This window comes from Semicossyphus pulcher, unplaced genomic scaffold (genome assembly GCF_022749685.1).
Source record: "Semicossyphus pulcher isolate SPU_LCO1_2020_fin unplaced genomic scaffold, fSemPul1.0.p SCAF_11, whole genome shotgun sequence".
NCBI classification, from domain to species: domain Eukaryota; kingdom Metazoa; phylum Chordata; class Actinopteri; order Labriformes; family Labridae; genus Semicossyphus; species Semicossyphus pulcher.
Genome location: NW_027211615.1, coordinates 22,378,837 through 22,400,883, shown reverse-complemented (window position 1 = coordinate 22,400,883; position 22,047 = coordinate 22,378,837). Strand labels below are relative to the sequence as shown.

General features: G+C 41.5%; 2 protein-coding genes across 2 annotated transcripts; one reads left to right on the top strand and one right to left on the bottom strand.

Annotated features, from left to right (window-relative positions):
• The first annotated feature begins 576 nt into the window (after positions 1–576).
• Positions 577–11,432, top strand: hnrnpub (heterogeneous nuclear ribonucleoprotein Ub). Its single transcript, XM_069683601.1, has 14 exons — positions 577–1,172; positions 2,610–2,724; positions 4,608–4,687; positions 4,816–4,955; positions 5,119–5,218; positions 5,822–5,934; positions 6,229–6,492; positions 6,584–6,703; positions 6,817–6,945; positions 7,039–7,207; positions 7,305–7,586; positions 7,669–7,940; positions 8,072–8,209; positions 9,322–11,432. Exons 1-14 carry the CDS (start codon positions 728–730, stop codon positions 9,370–9,372), a joined length of 2,418 nt encoding a protein of 805 aa, XP_069539702.1. The 5' UTR covers positions 577–727; the 3' UTR covers positions 9,373–11,432.
• Positions 11,433–14,058: 2,626 nt separating this feature from the next.
• lft1 (lefty1) lies at positions 14,059–15,916 on the bottom strand. The gene is made up of 4 exons (XM_069657726.1): positions 15,652–15,916; positions 15,184–15,430; positions 14,776–15,015; positions 14,059–14,383 (listed from the first exon to the last, which is right to left on the bottom strand). The coding sequence occupies exons 1-4, from the start codon at positions 15,914–15,916 to the stop codon at positions 14,059–14,061; spliced, it is 1,077 nt and encodes a 358-aa protein (XP_069513827.1).
• Positions 15,917–22,047: the final 6,131 nt, after the last annotated feature.

Sequence of the window (22,047 nt, the reverse complement as noted above, 5' to 3'; positions counted from 1 at the left end):
TACCTACCTTTACTCTCTTACAATTTATTTTTATGATTTATTCATATTTCATGTAGGAAGACATTATTTTCGAAGAAACATATGCTACATTATAGCGTAGGGTAGGCTACTTGTACAAGGAGGACACAGACCTGACTTGTTCCTATGTGTGTGTTTGTGAGTAGGCTATATATAGCCTAAACCTAGAAAGAATAGTAGACTTAAAAATAGAGCCTATTGCTAAGAGCAATATAAGACGAAAGACTATATTCCAAATGAAATATGTTTACTTCAAAATGCTTGAGTGACGTAAACGTATTTAATTCAATTAGCCTACATTGTACATTAATATACATATTATATAGACCGGTGCGTTTTGCATATAAAGCTAAGCTGAATAATATCCTAGACGTTCTAAGTGTTTTGTGTTTTTTTATACCTCATTATGGCCCACTTTTACCACAACAACGCTTTGTATTTGGTTTGGTGATTACGGCAGCGACAGATGGTCGGCGTGCTATAAAACCAAGCTGCGTTGCTCTCTGGGTAATTACGGTACGAGACGTCATCCTCCTCCCCCACACAGCAGGATCTGCACAGCTCTTCAGCCGGCGGAAGATTGGTTGGACTGTACGGGTGCCATTTGGCGCAGTTTTGAGCTTTATCCGTTAACAAAGGGTGTCCAGTTATTTATTTGTCGTCGTATTTTTGAATCTTATTTCATAGTTTTTGCCGTCGAATATTCACAATGAGTTCAATTAACGTTAAAAAGCTGAAAGTTAACGAGCTGAAGGACGAGCTGAAAAAGCGTAATCTTTCGGACAAGGGGCTGAAGGCCGAGCTGATGGACCGCCTGCAGGCCGCGCTGGACGAGGAGGCCCTCTCCGGAGACTCTCCGCTGGACCAAGACGCTGCGGCGAACGAGGGTTTCGACCAGGCCGCCGACCAGGAGTGTATGGGTGAGGAAGAAGAGGGCGAGGGCCAGGTAGAAGAAAGCATGGAGGAAAACGAGGAGGAGGAAGAAGAAGAGCCGGAAAATGGGGGCGACGGTGATGGCGGTGCCGAGGACGAAGAGATGGGAGAGGGGGAAGAGGAAGAGGATGATGAGATGGATCCCATGCTGAAAGGAGATGTTGACGACATGGAGAAAATAGAGGCAGAGGATGGTGAGCCCGCGGACCAGGCTGCTGAGGGTGAGTCAATGGGGTTGGTTATGAATATGTGACTGGCTGGATGGACTGTGGCTGGGTGTCGGTTTTTGCTATACCGTTAATTCTACCGCTGGAGGTAGCCGACTGGTAATGACTAAATTTAACGTTTAACCACATAACAGAGCGTCCGTGTTAAGCTAGGTCGTGTGACCTCACTAGACGAGCAGGCGTTAGCAACAACCCGATACAGTTAGCCGGTTAGCTATTCAACATTAGCATCGGTCACCACCTTGGTTAGCTAACGTTTATCATTTTGTAATGTCAATTATCGAACTTCCATTCGACAAATGTGTACCTTTCGCGTTGTTTCTCTATAATTACATTTCCTTAGCTGAAAATTTACGCGAGTTAAAGTGAAAAATTCCGTTTTTATTTAGCGCAAACTTGCTTTTCGTTTCGCTTTGTGAGCATGCTAGCTGGCCGGCTAACGTCGTTTCTTTGTCTGTGGTGCAGTGCTAACTAGCTGATGAGCCGGTAAGCTAGTTCAGTGTTCCCATTACGAAAGGCGACTTCGAAGAGGGATAGTGGGGTGAAGGCGTACCAAGGCAATCACTCACTTCATAACCAAAATAAAAATGGGAAAACCCAAAACAAATTTGAATGATTTAAAAGGTGTGATTACTGCAGTGGTTGTACGGTGTCTCGCCTCCGCATCTATCTTGTGAATTAACCCCTTTTAAGACGAGGCGATTAGAGACTTCCCAAAAAAGACCCCTTTTAGGTTTCGGAATAGCTAGGCTAAATGTCTATACATAAGATTGCTGTATACACGTCCTGAATCTATCTGCCAACTATCGAGTCGGGAACACTTGAACTAGCTGACCTAAAGTTGTGCGGAAGACTGGGTAGGCGCTGAACTGCTTGTGTAGCACGTGGGTAGTTTGTGCGTGGTTTAAATTGAAAGTGTCTTCGTCTTGGAATGCACGTAGAAAACGTCGATTTACAATATAAACACCCAGGTTATCAGGTTTAAATATAGGGGATGGGGTATTCAACAATCTAAGTAGGTCCCCTATTTCCTGCATGATGCAACTGTCCCAGACCACAATAGACGTGTCCTATTAATGATATAAACATATTAAACAGTATATTCTAAGCCCTTTTTATTTTAGGGTTAATGTCTCTTTTTATATTGCAGAGACTTGTTTTTCAGTCCCAGCCTACACTGATAAAATGTTCATTTTGACCAGCTTATATTGTAAAAACCATCTGGTCATTAGGGCTGTTGCAATTTATGGAGTATGACTGTGTTGTTTAAGTGTAATCATGAGGTGTTGCCTCTTAACTTAATGTTGATGATTATGGTCGACACAATGTAACTAATGAACGGGCTTTGTGGGCCAGAACCCCACTGCCAGTCCGACCTCTCTCTCCATAAAAAGGAGCACCTCATTCTATATCTTTGTTCTATTTTCAAAGGGGATGCGGACAAAGACACGAATGCTGATCAGAAGAATAAGAAGGGTGTTAAGAGACGCCGGGAGGAACATGGAAGGGGCTACTTTGAATTTATTGAAGAGAACAAATACAGCTGGTAAGGATGGAACAGAGCAAAAATGGCCTTCAGCATCCCTGAAGTGCCATACATAGCTTTGTTGAACTGTATTGGCTTTAAGCGCCAATGCACAGAACTAGCAAGAGGAAAACCCTCATTTTAAGTATTATACAATATATTAATAACCTTACTTTCACACACATGTTTTGAGGGTCATCCCTGACTACTTAAAGAGCCTTACCATTTATCTTTTACAGTGCCCACTCACATTTGTGTCTTATGGACTGCATTCTGTAGCAGAAGTGCAACTATCAAGTCTCTATGAATTGTCACATCTGTTCCTCATGCCACTTATTGTTTGCAAAGCCCATTGTGTCCTTAAGGTGAATCAAGGCTGCTCAAAGAGAACAAACCCAGTGGAAAGTAGCAGATGTGCACTTTTAAATGGAGGGGAGGGTGGGGAGGAATAGCTGAGAGGGGTGGGAGGAGGGGTCCACTGCTGCAGGGTAGCACACAAGGATGTAGCAAACTCCCTAAAGTGTTTGAAACGTCCATGGAGGAGCTCGCTATTGACCGTCCATCGTTTTGCCTCGCAATGGTCCTTTTCCCCCCCGTTTTGTTTGGTTGTATGATGTTAAAATGCTATTACTGTCTCATGTATCATGTCTTGTGTTTGTTATCATGAAGTGAGAGTGTGGAAGTGTTTGGAAAAACAGCTCTTTTCTACCCCTACTCAATGACATCATGCATGTGTGTTTGTAAATGTGTGTATGTGTGCATACATGTACCTATTCTTGGTCAGAATTTTGTTTTCATTGCGCTTTCGACAGACTGTAAGGATCAACTGGCAGAAAATGCATACACTTTTTGATTAAGCGCCTTTTTTTTTTAAGGCAAAGTTTTGGCTAATGATATTATTGTATAGGTCTTTCTGTGCATTTTTGCCCCAGCCAAAATTTACCACAAACTTTTTTTTAAAGCTTATTCCTTTGTGCAGTTTTTGCTTTGTTTTCAAATATTACAACATTTTTATACATTTTTAATCTACCCTATGTTTAAACCAGTAGCCCCTGGGCAGAGAGCAGCAGCCAATGTGGCTGATTACACCAACTTAAACTTCAACTTACACGGAGCCACAATATCTCACCACAGCAGCCACTTGTGGCTGTTTGAGGACAAATACACTGACAGGACTTTCTTGATGACAATGAACCCCAAATGTGTTTTTCCTGCTAATTACTTTACTCCACTGGACTTTGATAATTGCTTAAGCAAGGCGATTGCTAAGCATAATTGAGGCGTAAATCTTCAACATTTTAACAAGTTTGTTAAACTTCCCATCAGAGATTTAGGTATTTATTCTCAAGCTACAGAGTTGGTAAGTTGCTGTAGCTCTTACTACACTTAATGCTCGTCTCAAGCAGCTAGGCATGTTGTCAACTTGCAGCACATAGTTACAGTTCCCCAGAACTGTGTGAGCCATGACCTTTTCATTGAGAATTCCACACATGGGAAGTTAAATATAACTCCACCCACTATCTCTTTGACTGAACCCACTGTAATCCTGTAGATAACAGCTCTCTGATCTTTAAAGGGAAGAGGACTTATTTGTTTTTATGACTTTAACCAGCGGATAGCCTTGCATGTTAAGACCGAGGGGGGAGTGCTTTCTTTCTGTGTATCTCTCACGTTTTAGATTTCGCTGGATACTGCAAGGTAAGTGTCTGCTAAGGCCTACAATACAGCTGACTATCCAAACGTTGGAGGCTCATTTGCCCAATTTTGTATCCTTTTCCCTAGTCTGCCTGTCTTTCTACTTCTCTCCTGAAATATTTTTCAGCAAGTGGTACCAAGGCATCTATATGTTCCATGTAGTTGCTCTGAGATTTGAACCCTCTAATCGACTGCTTATCTCTTTTCAGGGCCTCTTTTAAGTCTCCTGTGCCACCCCTGGAGGAAGAAGATGAGGAGCTTGATGACACAAAAGTCTGCCTTGACGCCTGTAAGTGATCATAATGTAAACAAATAATTACATGACAACCAACTACAACCACACATGGTTTATCAGAGACCTGTTTACGTTGATACCGATATTAATAAGTGTGGGGGGGGGTTTCTTTTGTGCTCTAGACAACAGCGACCTACACTTCAAGGTGTCACGGGACCGATTCAGTGCCTCATCTCTCACAATGGAGAGTTTTGCTTATCTCTGGTCCGGAGGCAAGGCCACCTATGGTGTCAACAAAGGCAAAGCTTGCTTTGAGATGAAGGTATAGTAACAGTGCTGATCATTTCTGTAAATCACCTTTCCCTGTCGTACTGCAACATTATTCTTCTCTTAATAATGCTTTGACTTAGCAAATGTTTATGTTCTACATAAGCCTGTAAACATTTAGACTTTAGTTTAATAATGTATTTAACTTCTATCTACAGATTACAGAGAAAATCCCTGTGAAGCACATTTCCAGCAAGAACATGGAGATTCATGACGTTCAGGTCGGCTGGTCCCTGTCAACTGGCACCCTGCTCCTTGGTTAGTGTCTTTTTATAAGCTCTACAGTCTTCTATCAATCATACTGTCTTTTTTAGCATTTCATTTTCATATGGCAACATCTCTTCCACTTATAGCTATACTAATAAGTTTTGCTTGGCTGCATCGCTCATGCACTGTGCAGAAAACTGAAGACAATGTAAAGGCCATTAGCTCCTGGTCTGGTATGGCTTAAAATAAATACTGTACATCCTCTCTTTGATGCACAAAAAAGTGACCAAACCAATGCATCTGTTTACCATGATTCATCCCTACAGAATACTGTTGGGCTCAATATACTGTGTGTTGAGGAGACACTATACAGCACGTGACATTAATTGGGTGTCTGTAGTGGCAGTAAGCTGAGGGTGCTGTGATCCCTTTGAAAGGTAGTCTGACCCAAGAGGCCCCCCTAGTGGTTGATAAGCAGCATGACATGTTGATATAAAATGGCTGCAGCTCTTCCTGCATCATAGTAATGGTGGCTGGCCAGTTGCCCACATGGATGATTCACACTACATTACAGAGTCCAAGTGACTTGGGTGTGGCAACTTAATGTGTATTTTTTCAGCTAGTTGTTAATTTGTTTTTCCAATTTATTTTTAGGTGAGGAAGAGCATTCTTATGCATACTCTGGGAAAGGCAAGAAGACCACAAACTGTGTGACAGAGGACTTTGGAGAAACCTACGAAGAGAATGATGTCATCTGCTGCCTTATTGTAAGACATGAATGCTACTTATCAGTTTATTTAACTAGATGAAAACGATGCCAAAGTAAACTTGAGTTAAAATGTGTCACAGAAGAAGGTGCCAACAAGGATTCTTATTATTATAACGTAAACTAAAGGCTGTTATTTTAATGGAAAACAAACAGGAAGTGATGTGAAATAATTCACACATGATAAACTGCTGCTGGGAAAGAAGTTTATTTTGTTCAATGACTAGTATATATTCCCTGTGCATGTGTATCTTTGACTCTAATAACAGTTTGACATCTTGCTGTCTTTTCTCAGGACTTCGAGGAAGAGGAGTTTGTGTTGTCCTTCTCCAAGAACGGCGGGGATGCGGCTGTTGCTTTCAAGGTCAGCAAGGACACTCTGAATGGCCAGGCCCTCTTCCCCCACGTCATCTGCCACAACTGTGCGGTGGAGTTCAACTTCGGCCAGATGGAGACTCCGTACTTCCCTCAGCCCGAGGGCTACACCTTCCTACAGCAGGTCCCTGTGGGTGATCGAGTTCGGGGACTCAAGGGGCCACAGACCAAGGCTGACTGCGAGGTAAGAACTGTCGTGGAGACTCTTTTCAATTAAACACTTTTCAGATGTATCTGAGGCTTTGATCCTAATTCTGTCGTTGCCTTTCCTGTAGATAATAGTGATGGTCGGCCTGCCAGGATCAGGGAAGACTACGTGGGTGAAAGACCACGTCCAAGAGAACCCTGGGAAATACTACATCCTGGGCAGTGACACCATTGTGGACAAGATGATGGTCAGTACTGATACAACTGGGCAGTTTAGTAGTTGATTAGAAAGTCTTGGTAAACTTATTGTTGCCGTGTCTCATACCATTTTAATGTCATGTATTTAATCCGACTTGAACAGATCAACAGTCTGAAACGTCAGTCAAAGGACATCACAAAGCTGACTGCCATTTCCCAGCGAGCACCGCTTTTCTTGGGAAAATTTATTGAGATTGCTGCCCGCAAGAAGAGAAACTACATCCTGGATCATGTAAGTGATCAAAGTTGCCAATATTACTAATGTGACTGTGTAATCAAACATCAAGGTGACAGTGTAATTGAGCCTCCTTCTTGTCTTTCTCAGACAAACCTGTCTGCCCCGGGTCAGAAGAGGAAGATGTGCTTGTTTGCTGGCTTCCAGCGGAAGGCTGTGGTGGTCTGCCCCTCTGATGAGGACTACAAGCAGAGAGTCCAGCAGAAGGTTGAGAGCGATGGCAAAGAAGTGCCTGAACACGCCGTCCTCAAAATGAAAGGTAAGAGAAGATGCTTGGGCCAAAAATCTTTGCTGGAGCTCACATTTTCTCTTTTTCCCATCTCATGTGTTTTTTTTTTTTTCCTCTTCTATTTCAGGCTTCTACTCCCTGCCTGAGGTGGGAGAGAGCTTCAGTGAGGTCATCTATGCAGAGCTGCAGAAGGAGGAGGCTGCCAAGCTGCTGGAACAGTACAAAGAGGAAAGCAAGACGGCTCTGCCGGCTGAGAAGAAACCCAACCAGGGAAGCACAACACCAAAGAGAGGTGGCGGCCTGCGTGGTGGTGGCCGCGGAGGCAAGAACCAGTTTGGTCGTGGCGGTGGACCTGGACAGAGAGGTGGCGGCCGCGGAGGCTTCCAGAACAGAGGCAACTTCAGAGGAGGTAGGGTGATAGTTGGATGTCACTTTAACTCTAGAAACGATAACTTTACACCTTAAACTCAATGTTACTGACCGATTTGCAGCTCCTGGCCCTCGTGGCGGCTTTAACCGCCCACCTCGTGGCTTCCTGCCTCCCCCATCCTTCAGAGGTGGGTACCCCAACCGTGGAAACTACAGCAGGGGTGGCCCCATTCCCAGCCTAGGCGGATCCCCCAGGGGTGGACCAATGAGGGGTGGCAACATGGGACCCAGAGGGGGACCCATGAACAGAGGAGGTCCAATGCACAGGGGGAACATGAACAGGGGAGGTGGAGGCAACATGAACCGTGGTGGAAACCGGGGACATCCCGGACAGGTTGGTTTGGTGACCTCTTGTTAGATTATTTTTCTCAATATAGTCTAAACTCTACAGTAGATGGTAAAATGTCTGACGCCTTTTATCTGTATTCATTGTCCCGTCTGTTTTCCAACATTTTCTCTTTACAGTTTCATCAGAGAGGTGGTAACCGTGGCAACTTTGGTCACAAGAATGGCAATTACGGTAACAACAGGAACAGTGGCAACTTTGGCAACAGGAACGGTATGGACAAGGCCCAAGCCTTCAACCAGAGCTGGCAGCAAGGGGTCAGTATTTCCACAGTCTTCACACACTTTCTCTTTTTTTGTTTGTTTGTTAACAAAATACGGATTAAGTGCGAGCCCCTATCTCGCATACATGCGTAAATATAATTACAAAGTGCCACCTGTGACTTTTCCCACTAAAATGTGTGATTGGAATCTAGCAGGAAAGAAAATTTCCCGTTTCCCACCGTTACATGGCTGCTAAAAAACCTGTCTCGTTAGTTTAACAAAATCCCATCCAAACTAGGCATAGACCGATTATCGGCACCGATATTCGGCATTTTGACGCTTATCGGCATCTGCCTTTTTTTTGTCTTTTTTTTTTTTTAATCCGACGGCCGATAAGAGATCAATTTAAAACTGGGTTATTTTGGCTCTGATGCATATGCTTAAAGGCATTTAAACAAAGTTAAGTGCTGGAGTTTGTATTATTCCAAATTTTGACGCCAATATTTTCACTTTTACTGCAAATGAATATCGGCTTCAAATATCGGTTATCGGCCTCCTTGACTACTAATAATCGGTATCAGTATCGGCCCTGAAAAAACCATATCGGTCAATCTCTAATCCAAACGATGCTTAATTGCCTTTTGTACAATGTATAGAAAACTGGAAGTACCAAATTCCTCTTTCTAGCAGTTTTAGATATCGATTTTTCTTATTTCTCTCTCCTCACATTGTCCCTCGCCCATCACTCAGATATACATGTGTAGTGACCTGGGTTTGATTTACCTAAATAGATGAGGCTTGTTGAAGATGTGCTTAAACTACTCTTAATCCCAACTCCCAACTGTACTAATGCTTTGTACAAATAACTAATGTGAAAAAATGTCACAAACATGTTGGCAATGCATTTTCTATGTTGTCCCAAGTATATTCAATGTAAATAAGGTGGTATAAAGTGACTCTCTAATAGTTCCACTCTTAATCTCCTACTTTACTTTGTTGAATGCACCAGTATGGAACAGTTAATAAAGCCCCTGACAAACACTCTGATTTTAAAACCTGCTTTGAGTGCCTCTTACGGTAGATAATCTGAAAGAATGCGTTTATTTTTGACCGTCTCCCAAAGTGTAAACACAAAATAAACTTTGTTTCTTGTGTCTCCTGTGCAGTTCTGGAACCAGAAGCCATGGAGCCAGCAGTACCAGCCTGGATATTACTAAGACACTTGTTCTAACGGACTGGTGGCCCACACTGAAACCCACCGCTAGCCACGGAACATCCCTCCGCCCCGCTTTTTGATTTTCTTTACATAGAACCCACTTTTAATCATCTAAAAACCCACCCAACAACGCAGGCTAAAGCGATATGGAGCTACAACATTCCACATCAGAGAGACCAGGCGACCTGAGTGTAATTGAAGCTTTATATATCTATTTACACATGTATGACGTGGGTTAAGTCTCATTCAATCATCTATTCATTCTTTTGTTGTATATTTCATTATCTTTTTCTTTTTTTTTCTCGACACTTTTAAATGACGTGCTTTTAAAGGAAATCTAATGTTTGTAATATCAGGAACCTGAAACATTTTGCCGGCCCGGCATATGTTAAGAAAGATTTTTTTTTTTTTTTTTTTTTTTTTTTCAGGGTTGTGCATTTTATCTGTGCTGTGATTTTTGTTTTGCTTTTTTTATTACAAATTGTAAATATTTTTTTGCGTAGTTATGCGTTTAAAGAAAACAGTAATGATTGAAAGGATCCTTGGCTTATTAGTGAGAAGCATGGTAGGTGATTCTATTGTTAGACTGTACATGTCAATATAGTCCACTGTCAATCAGTTAAACTGAATCAACAAATGAATTATAGCAAGTTTTGTCTTTTGTTCCCAGTCTCAAACCTGTAACCTAAACTCCATAGACCTACAATAAACAACTCGTTGGCTTTTTTACATTCTTTCTGGCTTATGACTTTTGATTCAGTTCAAAGGTGTGTAAAAGACCTTTGAATGGGCGATGTCCCAGTTTGCTACTTCAAACAGTGACGACATCAGCCCCACTACAAGCCCAAGTTTACACCTCATTACTTAAGTATTCCCTTCAAGTGTCCTGTCTTTGATATCTTTTCTAATCCTTTAAGCTATTCCAGTGTACACTGCTTTGAGAAAGTATTTTGGCCAAGCCATTTTAAGGATATAAGCAAGCCATTTTTAGTACTACATTATGCCTTTTAAAGTCATTTATCTTTAAAAAAAACAAATTATTTATATTCTTGAATTAGGAGTAGACTACCCTTTATTCTCAGGAGGAAGTCTGGATCTTAAGTGTTTTGTTTTTTTCCAAATATTCCTTTAGTGTGGTAGACTTCTGAAAAACTACAAGCACTGATCAGTCCCACTTATACAAATTCAACTCATTCGATTTTTTGAAACGTACATGAATACCACTATTTAAATTTAACGTTTCTGATGATGCTAGTTCAGCACAAAAGTGATTGAAAGCAGACAGGGTTGGTCATTTTCACCAGCAAACCTAAAAGGGCTACACAGTGTCAACAACACATCCAACATTCACATCGTTCATGAAAAACCTCAGACGGGTGGAAAAGAAGCAGGTTTTTGTCAACTTAAAAGGCACATTCTTTTTAGAAGAACTCCAGAGTATCGTGTTGGTGACTGTGTGGCCCGGCAATAATGGCAGCTCCTCATCCAACTGCTCATAATGTGTCTGAGCACGTTATGCTTACAGAGGACATCCAGCTTGTTTCAACTGTAGAACATCATCAGAGCTGTAGGAACAAACTATTCCAGTAGATTAGACAGAATACGGTTGTGTGTGTTCATTTTTAATTTATTTTTTACCTGCCCATATTGATATTTAAGAAACGTGTAAATATTTCAACCATGCACGAATGTTCATTATTAAATTGACTTCGAGTTCTAACTGTATTGTGATGAAGAAAGTGTTAGTTTGCCCGAGTACTGCTGTGTGATGAATTGTCTACTATATTGAAATGTCTGGAGAGTTTGTACCCTCCTGTTTTATTGTACTGGATCCATAAATCTAGCAGAATGCAAGCTTTGATTTTACAGTATATCCTATAATACAACAGACACTATATTTTTATCGCTTTATGTTGCAGGTTGTATATCAGGTCTTTTATGATTAAACCAACAATGCAAAAGCTTTTCTATCTAACAGTTTTTTGATATTTGTGTTAAAGAATTTGGGGTTGTATTTTTTTTTTATTTGTCTCAACTCTATTAAAGAAGCTGGTAAACAGAGATGTTGTTGTTTCTTACAGTGATTATAAACATTTTAGGTGCATTTTTCCACCGCAGAAAAATAACCGTCAAAATGATGCATTTGCGCCAAGTGAGCTAAATTTATTACAAAAAACTACAAGAAACCTGTTGCTAGACTCTCAAAGTTGCACCTTTGATTATTATTACAGCATTAACCAGCCACTGCATGAACTGCCATGACATTTTGGGAAGAGATTCCTGGTCCCCAGCAGATACATCTTACTGACTTTGCTGAGGCCCTAACTTTTTCTCCACCACCACCTTGAAGTTGAGCTTTTTGGCTGTTGAATTATTTATCTGACAACTTTTAGATTTATTAGGTGAGACATTCATGTTCATTCAGGACGAACTTATAAATTTAAGTTCTCAATGTATTTGTTTTTTTTGCGAAATAAACAGCACATCAGCGTTAGCTGCAAATTGTGTTTACTGCTACATAGCATTTGATATTTTAGCATGCTAAGATGCTAAACTAAGAAGGTGAACATGGTAAACATTTTATCATATTTAAGATAAGATAATCCTTCATTGATGCCCAGGGGGGGAATTCTGGTGTTGAAGCAGTACAAAAACAAAATAGCAAGTCAGTAAATACAGTATAAGATAAGAATAGATAAACAAAAATACAAATTTGAGGTAAATACAACTGTTATATGACAAGTTAAAGTGGCAGTTATGGGATAAAGTAACGTTGTATGCAGGATGAGATAATACAGTATGGTGTGAGGTCTAAGGTTTACAATATGGTACAATATAAGGTGCAGAATTAAAGTGCGTAAGTAATATAACGGTAAAAATTGCAATAATAGTATAATATAGTATAGTGTGATATAATACAGAATACAGTGTGGCATGGTAACAATAACGTAATAATGTAAATTATGAACATATACCTATAGAATACCACAATATAATACACTATATGTACTATATAATATACTCTATAATCTTAATAAAGATAAACTGAGTGAGGGATTAAGAGAAGCATTGATAATACCTGATTCTTGTTGGTACATTAGCATGCTAATGCTAATGGTAGCATTTAGCTCAAAGCCCAGTTGTGTCTAAAGCAAAAAGAAAATCCTTTTCCTGAGTATTTGCATGTTTCCTTTGACTATAGATCTTATACTATATATTATAGATACTGCTATATTTATACTATGGAAACAGATGTATACAGCTATATACAACAAATAGAGCTGTTTTCCTTATGCAGAAAAGGATATATAGCTAGCTAGCTAGCTACAGTAATACTTAAAGTTCGCTGCCAAATCAGCCTTTAATCTAAACATTCCACTGCAAAGATTCACAGCAAGTGATACGTGAAAAACACTTCTTACACATGTGCAAGACAAGATCAGCAAAGAGATAAAAGTACAGCTTTGTCCACAGGGGGCGCCAAAATCAACACAAACCGAAAGTTCCTCACAGCAGCTTTTAGATACAGGTGATTTCTACACCTCTTATAGCTATACCTAAGATATAATTGTGTTTATACTGCTATTAATGAAGAACCCTCGACTACACAAGTGATTTCCTTTCAACAAATCATTTCACATGTAAAGCCAGTAGCCTGACCCGTTAGTGATTCATGTCGGTCCTTGGTGAAACCTGTGTTTTTATATGAAGTAAATAGCTGAGAAGACTTTGCAGAGACTCATTCACTTCAAGCGTCAAACGCCGCATTCGAAGGGTTTGTATGATGTATGAGTGGCAGAGTATGTCTGACATTCATTCACCGCACCACCTGCGTTTCTTGTATTCCTCTGCCTCCTTGCGTTGGCGGAGGTGTATGTTGGGAATCAACTTCCCTCCCAGACAGACAGCTGCTTGTCTTGTGAGGCAGCGTGTTTACCTCCATCAGCAGCATATTAGTGAATGACAAGACCCCCCACTCAGACAGCAAACAGTGCATTAGGTATTGGCCCTGATTACCAATGTTTGACCGGTCTTAGTAAGATGTAAACACATGAAGGGCCCATTCTATCTCACTGTGAATTGACCTGTTACTCTGTATGTGGCCGTGTCGCTCCTTCCCTCCGTCAATAAAGCATTACAAGTAGGTTTGACCGCCTTTGTCAACAACAGCGTAACAAATGTTATAAGTCATTAGGCATATTATTTGCTCTGCTCCACGGTTTCCTATAAGTGTAAATAAAGAGGTGAAAGGGAAGCCAGCTGTATGTCTGCATGTGAATGTTAGCATGAATGTGAATGGGGCCAGACAGACGCACTCGACAGCAGGGGAGAGGACGAGCAGGAACTCTTAAGTGAAACAAAATATTTTATTTTTCCAAACATAAACTCATCCATATTATGTACAGCTCGAAAATATAACACATCAGACAGAATTTGAATGATTGCTGCAGATTCAACACGACAACAATACACATTTGTATAAAAAAGATATCAAAATATATAAAAGTGCTTGTGGAAGGAGACGGAGGTAAAGGCTGTGTTTGAATCTCCCAGTAAATGTCTGTTTAAATAGAAAGTACTTGTCCATTAAATATATAACACCCCCAATTGAACAACAGTATAATATTCCTATAATCCCCCCCAACAGTCTGTGGTTATAGGATTACTATAGCTGTTTTCCATGACTTCATACTATGGAGACGTTGTCCATCGTGCACGCACACCTCTCTACAATCATGTTAGGGAACTCAGCCACTTCTATCTCCGTGTAGTCGCCCTTCTTCACCAAGTACATGATGGGTAGCGGGGCGCTCTCGGACACCGTACACCTCCTCTCCCCGTAGCCGTAGTTGCGCTTCGGCTGCTTGCAGCCCCCGGTGCACCTGAAGGCTTGGTACCCCGCTGGCTCGATGATCCAGTACTGGGTCCAGGTGAGAGCACGGAAGTTGACGAAATACTGTTCCCTGCAGCAGGTGTCTTTGTTTTGGTTAAGGTCGCAGTCGCCACGAGAACTGAGGAGGAAAGGATAAAGAACGTTAGATTACTATTGTAGGAAAGGGTCCCAAAGAGGCCCAGAATCTCTTAGCTGCACCCCTGCTGCTTATATCCATTTATGATATGTGTTTTTAGTGGGTCAATCTTCAGAAATTGACCTATTTAGAAGCAATAACTTCTGGATCTGGAACTAAACCCTGGAACAACACCTGAACTCAGATCAGTTTTGTTGGTTTATAATGCCAGACAGTGATTTGCTGCTGCAGTTCTCCACAACATGCGAATGAGTAAACTGCCGTCCCTGTGTCACCTTACAAATCGACTAATGAATGCAAAAAAAAACACAGAGGACACAGACTAATTGTCACCCTGATACAATATCCTGTATTTCAAAAGCTCGCGCCCTTACCCGTATTCTTCGAGGTTGAGTGTGTAGAGGATGAGCTCGGGCTTTCCCAAGGTGTTGTCCGTCTGCTCCTGGGTGGTAAAGCGCACACTCTTGGCCATCTCTGCCGCGTAGCTGCCAGGTCTCTCGCCCTCGATCCACACCTCCAGGTGCATAGGTGTCTTCTGCTGGCTCTTGGACCAATAGTGCACCGCCTGCGTCACATCAAAGCTCTTCCAGCCGGTCTCGTGAATGGGGATCAACCTGTGAACATGAGATAGGGGCGATTAATTAAACGGAGATGAAACGGATAGTTCCTGGAGAATAATACAATCTAATTATTATTAAGACAACGCACTGACGCCGTAATGGTGTCACCTCTTAATTGCTTAAATATTTCCCACACGTCACCATGAGAAAATGATCCCTTACCGTGAATCAACCAGCGATGTCCGGTTGGATCCGTTCGGGAACACCTCCACCCAGTAGATGCTGACGCGGGCGTTGTTGACGGGACGGTGGTTCTTCCTCTCCACCGCGAAGCGTTTGTGGAAGGAGGCCCGCTGGTAGAGCTTCAGCTCCGCCATGGTCACCTCGCTGTTATCTGGGATTCTCGCCTCCATGTCGAACACCATGCGATGCCGAGTTGTGTCAGAATACACATACTCCCCGGAAATATCTAAAGCACAAAACAATTTAAAATCTATTAGAAGAGTACTCAGGTACATTCTTCAAATCACTGTTTGCTCAAAGCAGATCAGTGCGTAAAATAGTCTTTTGCGCACCATGTGTTACAATTACGCACAGAAATAACTGTTTACTTCAACAGGTTTCGGTGTCAAAGCTATTTTCAAATGATTTCTATGAGTAACATATTTGACAAATAGTAAAGATCCTTACCTGCATTACCAGGGATCCCCCTCAGGATGCCCGCCAAGCTGGGAAGAGATCTGCGTTTCCTGCTGTGGTGCATCTTCAGCATAGACATGTACTTATTTCTGATGTGCGCCGGAATGACAAGATTCTCCAAATCCCTCTTATGGATTTTAGGAACTTCATCCAACCCAAGTTTTTGCAGCAGCGCGTCCTTCATATCCTGATGCGTAAAAGCCTTGACGAGCCCGAGGAGAGCGGCGCAGAGGACACAAGCGCGGAGGAAATCCATGATAGAAACTTCAGTGTGATAAAGAGCAGCACAGTAGCACAAGTCACCGAGAGACAGTGTCCCTCTGACACTCCTCCGGCCCCCTTATATTGTTGCGGCCCTCCCAGTCGTTCGCACTTTGTCAATGGGGGCAGGGACCCTTATCAGAACAAAGGTGCGACCATACAGCCCCGTCCTAAACAGGATATCTAAGTGGCCATACTTCAAACAGCAACAATTAGACTCGAGTGCCATCCGTATTGTGGTGTAATTTCGCCATACTTACACTAAAACTATGCTTGATGTCGGTGGCCTGTGATGTATTTGATGCCAGAACGAGGATCAAAAAGCTGCCCTTTATGGTGCAAATAAATGAGGTCCTTAAGATTTAACTTGATCATATTCTTTTTACAGTTTCTGCATCTATATTTGTTCAACAATGTTTTTGAAAACCACTTGATTTAAACATTTGTATCATGTTAAAATAAATCTCTAAAGGTGATTTAAAGAAAAAAGATGTGAATATTTTGGCAGTGAATTTGAGAAATTATAAATAAATACCCACACAAATGTCATTTAATATAACTACTCTCTACTCTTTAGTGTCCATTGAGTTATAAAAGCATCTAAATTCACTTTTTATTGTTGTAACTTGCTGCCAATCACAGCTCACGTCTATTTCCCACAACTGAACACGTTGCAAAAGTCTCCTTGTATCCAGACGCTCACTTATTCCTCCAGAATTAAAAAGCCTGTCTCCCCAGTCCGCTCTGAAGTGTGCTCTCTGCTGCTACACATGCGTCCCAGACAGACATCTCTTGACCCTGTGAACCCGGAGTGCCCTCTCTCTTCAGTAGCACCCTTGTCTACACACACACACCCCACACTCTGTCGTGTACATTCCACCGGACGATGTCAGGCCTGGCCGGTCTGGCAACAGTCTGTCACACAGCAGCCTTTTTGTTTTTTCTGTCTGGGTGGCTGGATTGCAGATTTTGTCCAGCAAAAGGTGCAGCAAGATCAGGACTAAAAAAAAAAAAACAGCAGGCAATCCATTGTGTTTATTATGGGTACAAGTGTATAACAAGGGGGTCGAGGAGGAAGTAGTGCAGAGCTCTGAGGGAGGAGGGGGACTAGAGGATTAGATGTTTATTCCGAGCCCTGTCACCCATTCTTGGCCCTCTCCAGCAGATTAAAATTATTAGCCAAACAGACAGTTAATCCAGGGGCCGGGGGGGCCGGCGTGGATGTGGATTGGGGCAGGCTCTTCACAGGTTGGTGATTATCTGATTCCATTGCGAGGATTTGCCTTGCCTTTTTTGTCACACAAACATTAGAAGAGGGCCGCTCTCACTGGCTGCCCCAGAAGGCCCTGCCTGCAGTTGTGTATTGGCCGTGTTTGCTTAGAGATGTCAGACAGACTGAAGGGGCACACAGGAAGAGCAAATGACAGATGACTGCCAGACCAGCTCACTTCAGCTACTGACTGCAGCCTACAAACAAGACAAATTATTAATTAGTAGAGCCACCATGTGTGGTACAATCCCAGGAGGCAGTGCTTCACACTGCAGCAGTTAAAAATAGATTTAAAACGTCTAACTGCGTGTGTGCAAAGGCAACAATGTATGCTAATACACTTATAGCACATTTGTAATGATTAATTATATATCTTTTTGCTGTTGCATTAATTATGTAACCCCATCATTTGCTATTTAATTGTATTATTGAAATAATGAATAGTCAAATTTGCAGTGGCTCTTTGCGATTGTGGATATCTAACATAAATCATCGGCCACATTTTATTATTTATTTTAAAGTAAGGAAACCTGCATTTGGTTTTTTTTCTTTGAAATTATAAATGTAACGGCATTACTTAAGCATCTGTCAGCAGAGAAGTTTATCAGTTTACATGGCCAGTTGTTAGAATGGATAATAAATGAGAATTCAAATACATAAAATAAATATACACATATTTATATATATGCACAAAAAGCTTGCACCACCCATCTGTCAGTAAATAATGCTAAGTTGTTCTGTAAAGTACTGTTACTAACACATCCGTGTTTTATTTAAGTATTGCCCAAAAAAAGAGCAAAATGTTTGTCCGAAAAACTGATCTTATTGTACGATAAATCAGTAGGTCCACATCCCAAAGTAATCTCCATCAAAGCCTACACGTCAGGTCAAAAAGGTCAATCCGAATCATCAGTGCAGACATGTAAATTCAGAGCCCATCAATTGGTCCAGTCCAGCCAAAGGCCAAGTCTAAGTGGCTGCTGTCCAGAGCCTTCAATGCACAGACCCGCTGCGTCCCCTCTGCCTCACATTACAACCCCTAATTCGGGAAATTAAGATTCCTTTTGTGTGACATTTCTCAGTCTTTCTTCCTTCCCATGCCAATCAAAGGCAAGTTGCCTAGTTCAAAGCTACATCTGATGCTCCGAGGTGCCATTTCTTTTCAATCAAAGGCCAACAAGCTCCTACAATCAACAACTCAGGTGTTAATTAACATCCACGCATTTGCATTCAAAAGCAGTCCAATTTATAGGTCATTCCCTTCCATTTGTGCAACATGAAATCCCCTTTGCTTTGCAAGAAGTGCTGTTTGTATATGAGATAAATCTTACAGAGGCCTTCGTGAGGGAGAGTTGTCTGCAGTTTGGTGGTTTTCCACGTTGTTTGCACATTATACAGTACATATCAGCATCTTATTTGGAGTCTCCCTGGGAACAAGGCGGCGCTGCAGGCTGCTCCAAAAAGTCAATATTGAACTTGTGTTGGTGGTCAGCGCAAATTCCTCATTATGCACACGGCTCCATTGTCACCGACTTTCTGATCTACTAGTGCCCGCTTTATCTTTATATCAAATATTTGGGGACATGTACCGCTCTATTTTGCACCTTAATGGCCCATACAACTCCTGCAGACGTAAGGTCCACTCCGAGTCTGGATCAGTCCATGCAGCTGGCTGCCAATAATCATTGATCAGTCTGTCAGAGGGGAAAGCGCTAGACCTGTGCAGGGACAACACAATTATTGCTCAATGGCCTCCACATCTAGACGAAGTACAGGGCAGTCTAATTGCATTTCACACAGCTAATGACGGCTCAATCAGCGCTGAGACTGAGGGTTTAATCCCAGCGTAGACTTAACCAAATAGGATCAGACATGATTAGATAGGACTAACAATAAATATTTTCATTAACTTTTAATTAATCGACACGGGGGAGACTTTAAGTGTGCAGGAAACGTATACGGTACCTGATCGGGCTATTTATAATAAAAAAGACGGTTAAATTCTGTGCTGGATCATTAATATATCTGCGAATGCGCAAAATAAATGTGTTAAAATATCATTAACGAATTAATCTGTACGCCGAAAATGAGTAAAGATTGACCAAACCCCCGAAAAAGTCGCATTAACCTTAAAACACAACAGCTGCTGTTATAGTAGAGTTTTCCGGCTGCATAGAGGCACTCTGTCCAGCAGAGGGCGCTGTGGTCACACACTGAGCAGCGTCGACACAGAATCATAAGATCATTCGGGACTGTGAAATCACACTTTTATGAAATAAACAGATGTTTTCCAAGCACAAAACCCCTGTAGAAACTTAGATCGACAACGTCATCAGCTCACACGTGCTGGCATTGGCTTACTGAGATTTAATTGATTCATTTCTGTGCTGCACTTCTAGTTAATTTCTTCGCCTTATTTTTAAGGCTGTCTGCGTTTGAAGGATACAGCAAATTTATATTTATTACGTTATTGGAACTGTTACATGCAGACTTATAGCTGTTATTTCGAATTGAAATCGTCAGTGCTGCTGTTTATAGTGTGATCAATTATTACAGTGCTAAACTTATTCACATACAATGCAAAGACTCCCAACTAACAGTAAACCTTAAATGCATTTTAATCCCAGAGGTTCTTTGTAAGTTGACAATACTTCAAAAAGGGTCAGCACACCCACGTTTATACCAATAGGCTGATGATAAGCTCTATGATGAGAAGTGTTGTTAAGTATTGCATTGTTGTTGTTAAGTATTAACCCACCCACAGTGATTAACAGCTCCAGACTATTTAAGAAGTGCACAATGAAAACTGAATACATCACACATATAGAAACTAGGTTCAAATAGTTGTAGGTTACTCAAATTGAAACATTAAGACATATATATCTTTTAAAAAATCACTTATTCATATAGGCTCCAGCCCCCTTTAATGGACTGACCAGGTTTTACAGTGCCACATGTAGGGAGAGTCATAAATATTGTGAAAGAAAGAGACATACTACATACTGCTGCTCATGTACTTTTACTCAGAGCATGTTTGAAACCAAACAGTCAGTCATCTGAGAGTGGCCAACCACTGCAGAATACATAAACATGTGTTTTGGCTGTTTCTGATAAACAGTCATGCCAGAGCAGTATGCTTCAAATTACACTCGGTCACCATCAAAATCTGCTTTATTGGACACATGTTGCACGCTGACTTGTTCTCTGTGTGCGTGCTAATTTCATCACAGTACTTCTTTGTGTTTTTCTCCCTGGCGCTGCAGCAAAAAAAAAAAAAGATTTATTCTGAAAATAGAAGTGAATTATCATATGTTGTTCTTTGCTGGTGTGTGGCTCACAGACACAAAAGCACAAGGCTTCGTTCTCTCTACCCCCTTGGACTCAGTTGCTTTGTGGGCCGTTAATCATTAATAGATGTACTTTGAGCAGCGATAAGCACCGCACTTGAAAAGGATGGGCCATTTCACAACAAGGGATGATAATTCAGAGTAACAAACTGTGACTAAAACCCTTCCAGGGTTGGTCAATTTACACTGTACCTTCATGATCATTTATGATATGACATTTTTGCTTTCATAAAATATATTGTTAGTCAGTGATGTGAGTGTGACAGCAGGTTTATCTGAACTGACAAAAGTGCAAATAAGTAACTGCTTGCAGACAGTCTGAAAACTATTTTATTAATTTGTACTGGAATTTGGTTAAAGCATCGATGCATGTCTCACTCATCCAGCCTGTAGCAATAAGTAGGCTACAAGAGGAAGAAAATCCAGGACAAACTCGGCACACATTGATTTTGAAAGATGGAAAAAGCTGTCAGAGTAAGAACTGCTATGAAGTTGCATAACTTTCACATGCCATTAGGCCAAACCGTTTAAGTCACTGGAGTCAAAGGTTTATTGGGACCACACAGGTGTCAAAGTTGCCATTTCTAATGTTGTCTATGAGGTGCATATGCATTACTATTCTGATATAAACACAGCATTTTCTGGTGCCATACAGTTACATTAAAATAATGTTAGTTTTTGGTATTTGCATAAATGCCACACACACACACACACACACACACACACACACACACGCGCAAACAAAAGCCAACCATGACTGTCATATGTTCTCTGAAGGTTGTGTATATGTGGCATTCTGCAACATCCTTCAGGTGTTAGTTGAGACTGTAGGACTCATCATTGTATACAGTAGATGAGAAATCTAAGTGTTTTGCTGGTAGCAGTCATTGTTATTCCAGTCTGAAGAAAATATGTCCTCTCTGTACCACGTCACCAGCAGACTGACAGACAGCCCGCAGTTTCCATTCACAATATTGACAGCCCCCACCACCAAACCCCCACCCCTCCCGCACAGCAGATGCTTTGACGGGCGCCATGATGATGATCTGGGATTTTGCCTGCAGCAGCCACCAGAGACGGTATAATGCTGGGAGACGGGCCGCTAGCAGTAAAGTAAAGGATGGATTTAGATTTAAACTATGGCACAACAAAGATGGCCGTTTTGTGGATTCAGGAATCTACGCATGCGCGGAGGCAAAATACCGACATTCGTTGTACAAATTATACCAATTACATCCTAGAAACGCACTGCGTTCCAGCGGAGAAATTATCCGTCTATTTAGAAAGATGATTCGTATTTTATAAGTCAACATAAGTTATGTTTTCTATGTTTACCAGCAGTGTCGCGAGGTAAGCGTCCATTTTTATCTCATTCATATTTTACAACCGAACCCTACTTCCCACAATCCAGTGCGACGTTACGGACAGAGCTGTCTACTTGGCTGTCTTCGCTGTCGAGAGTCTCTGGCTGTAGGCTGCTGGTAGCTTGACTGTGCAAAGACGGCAAGA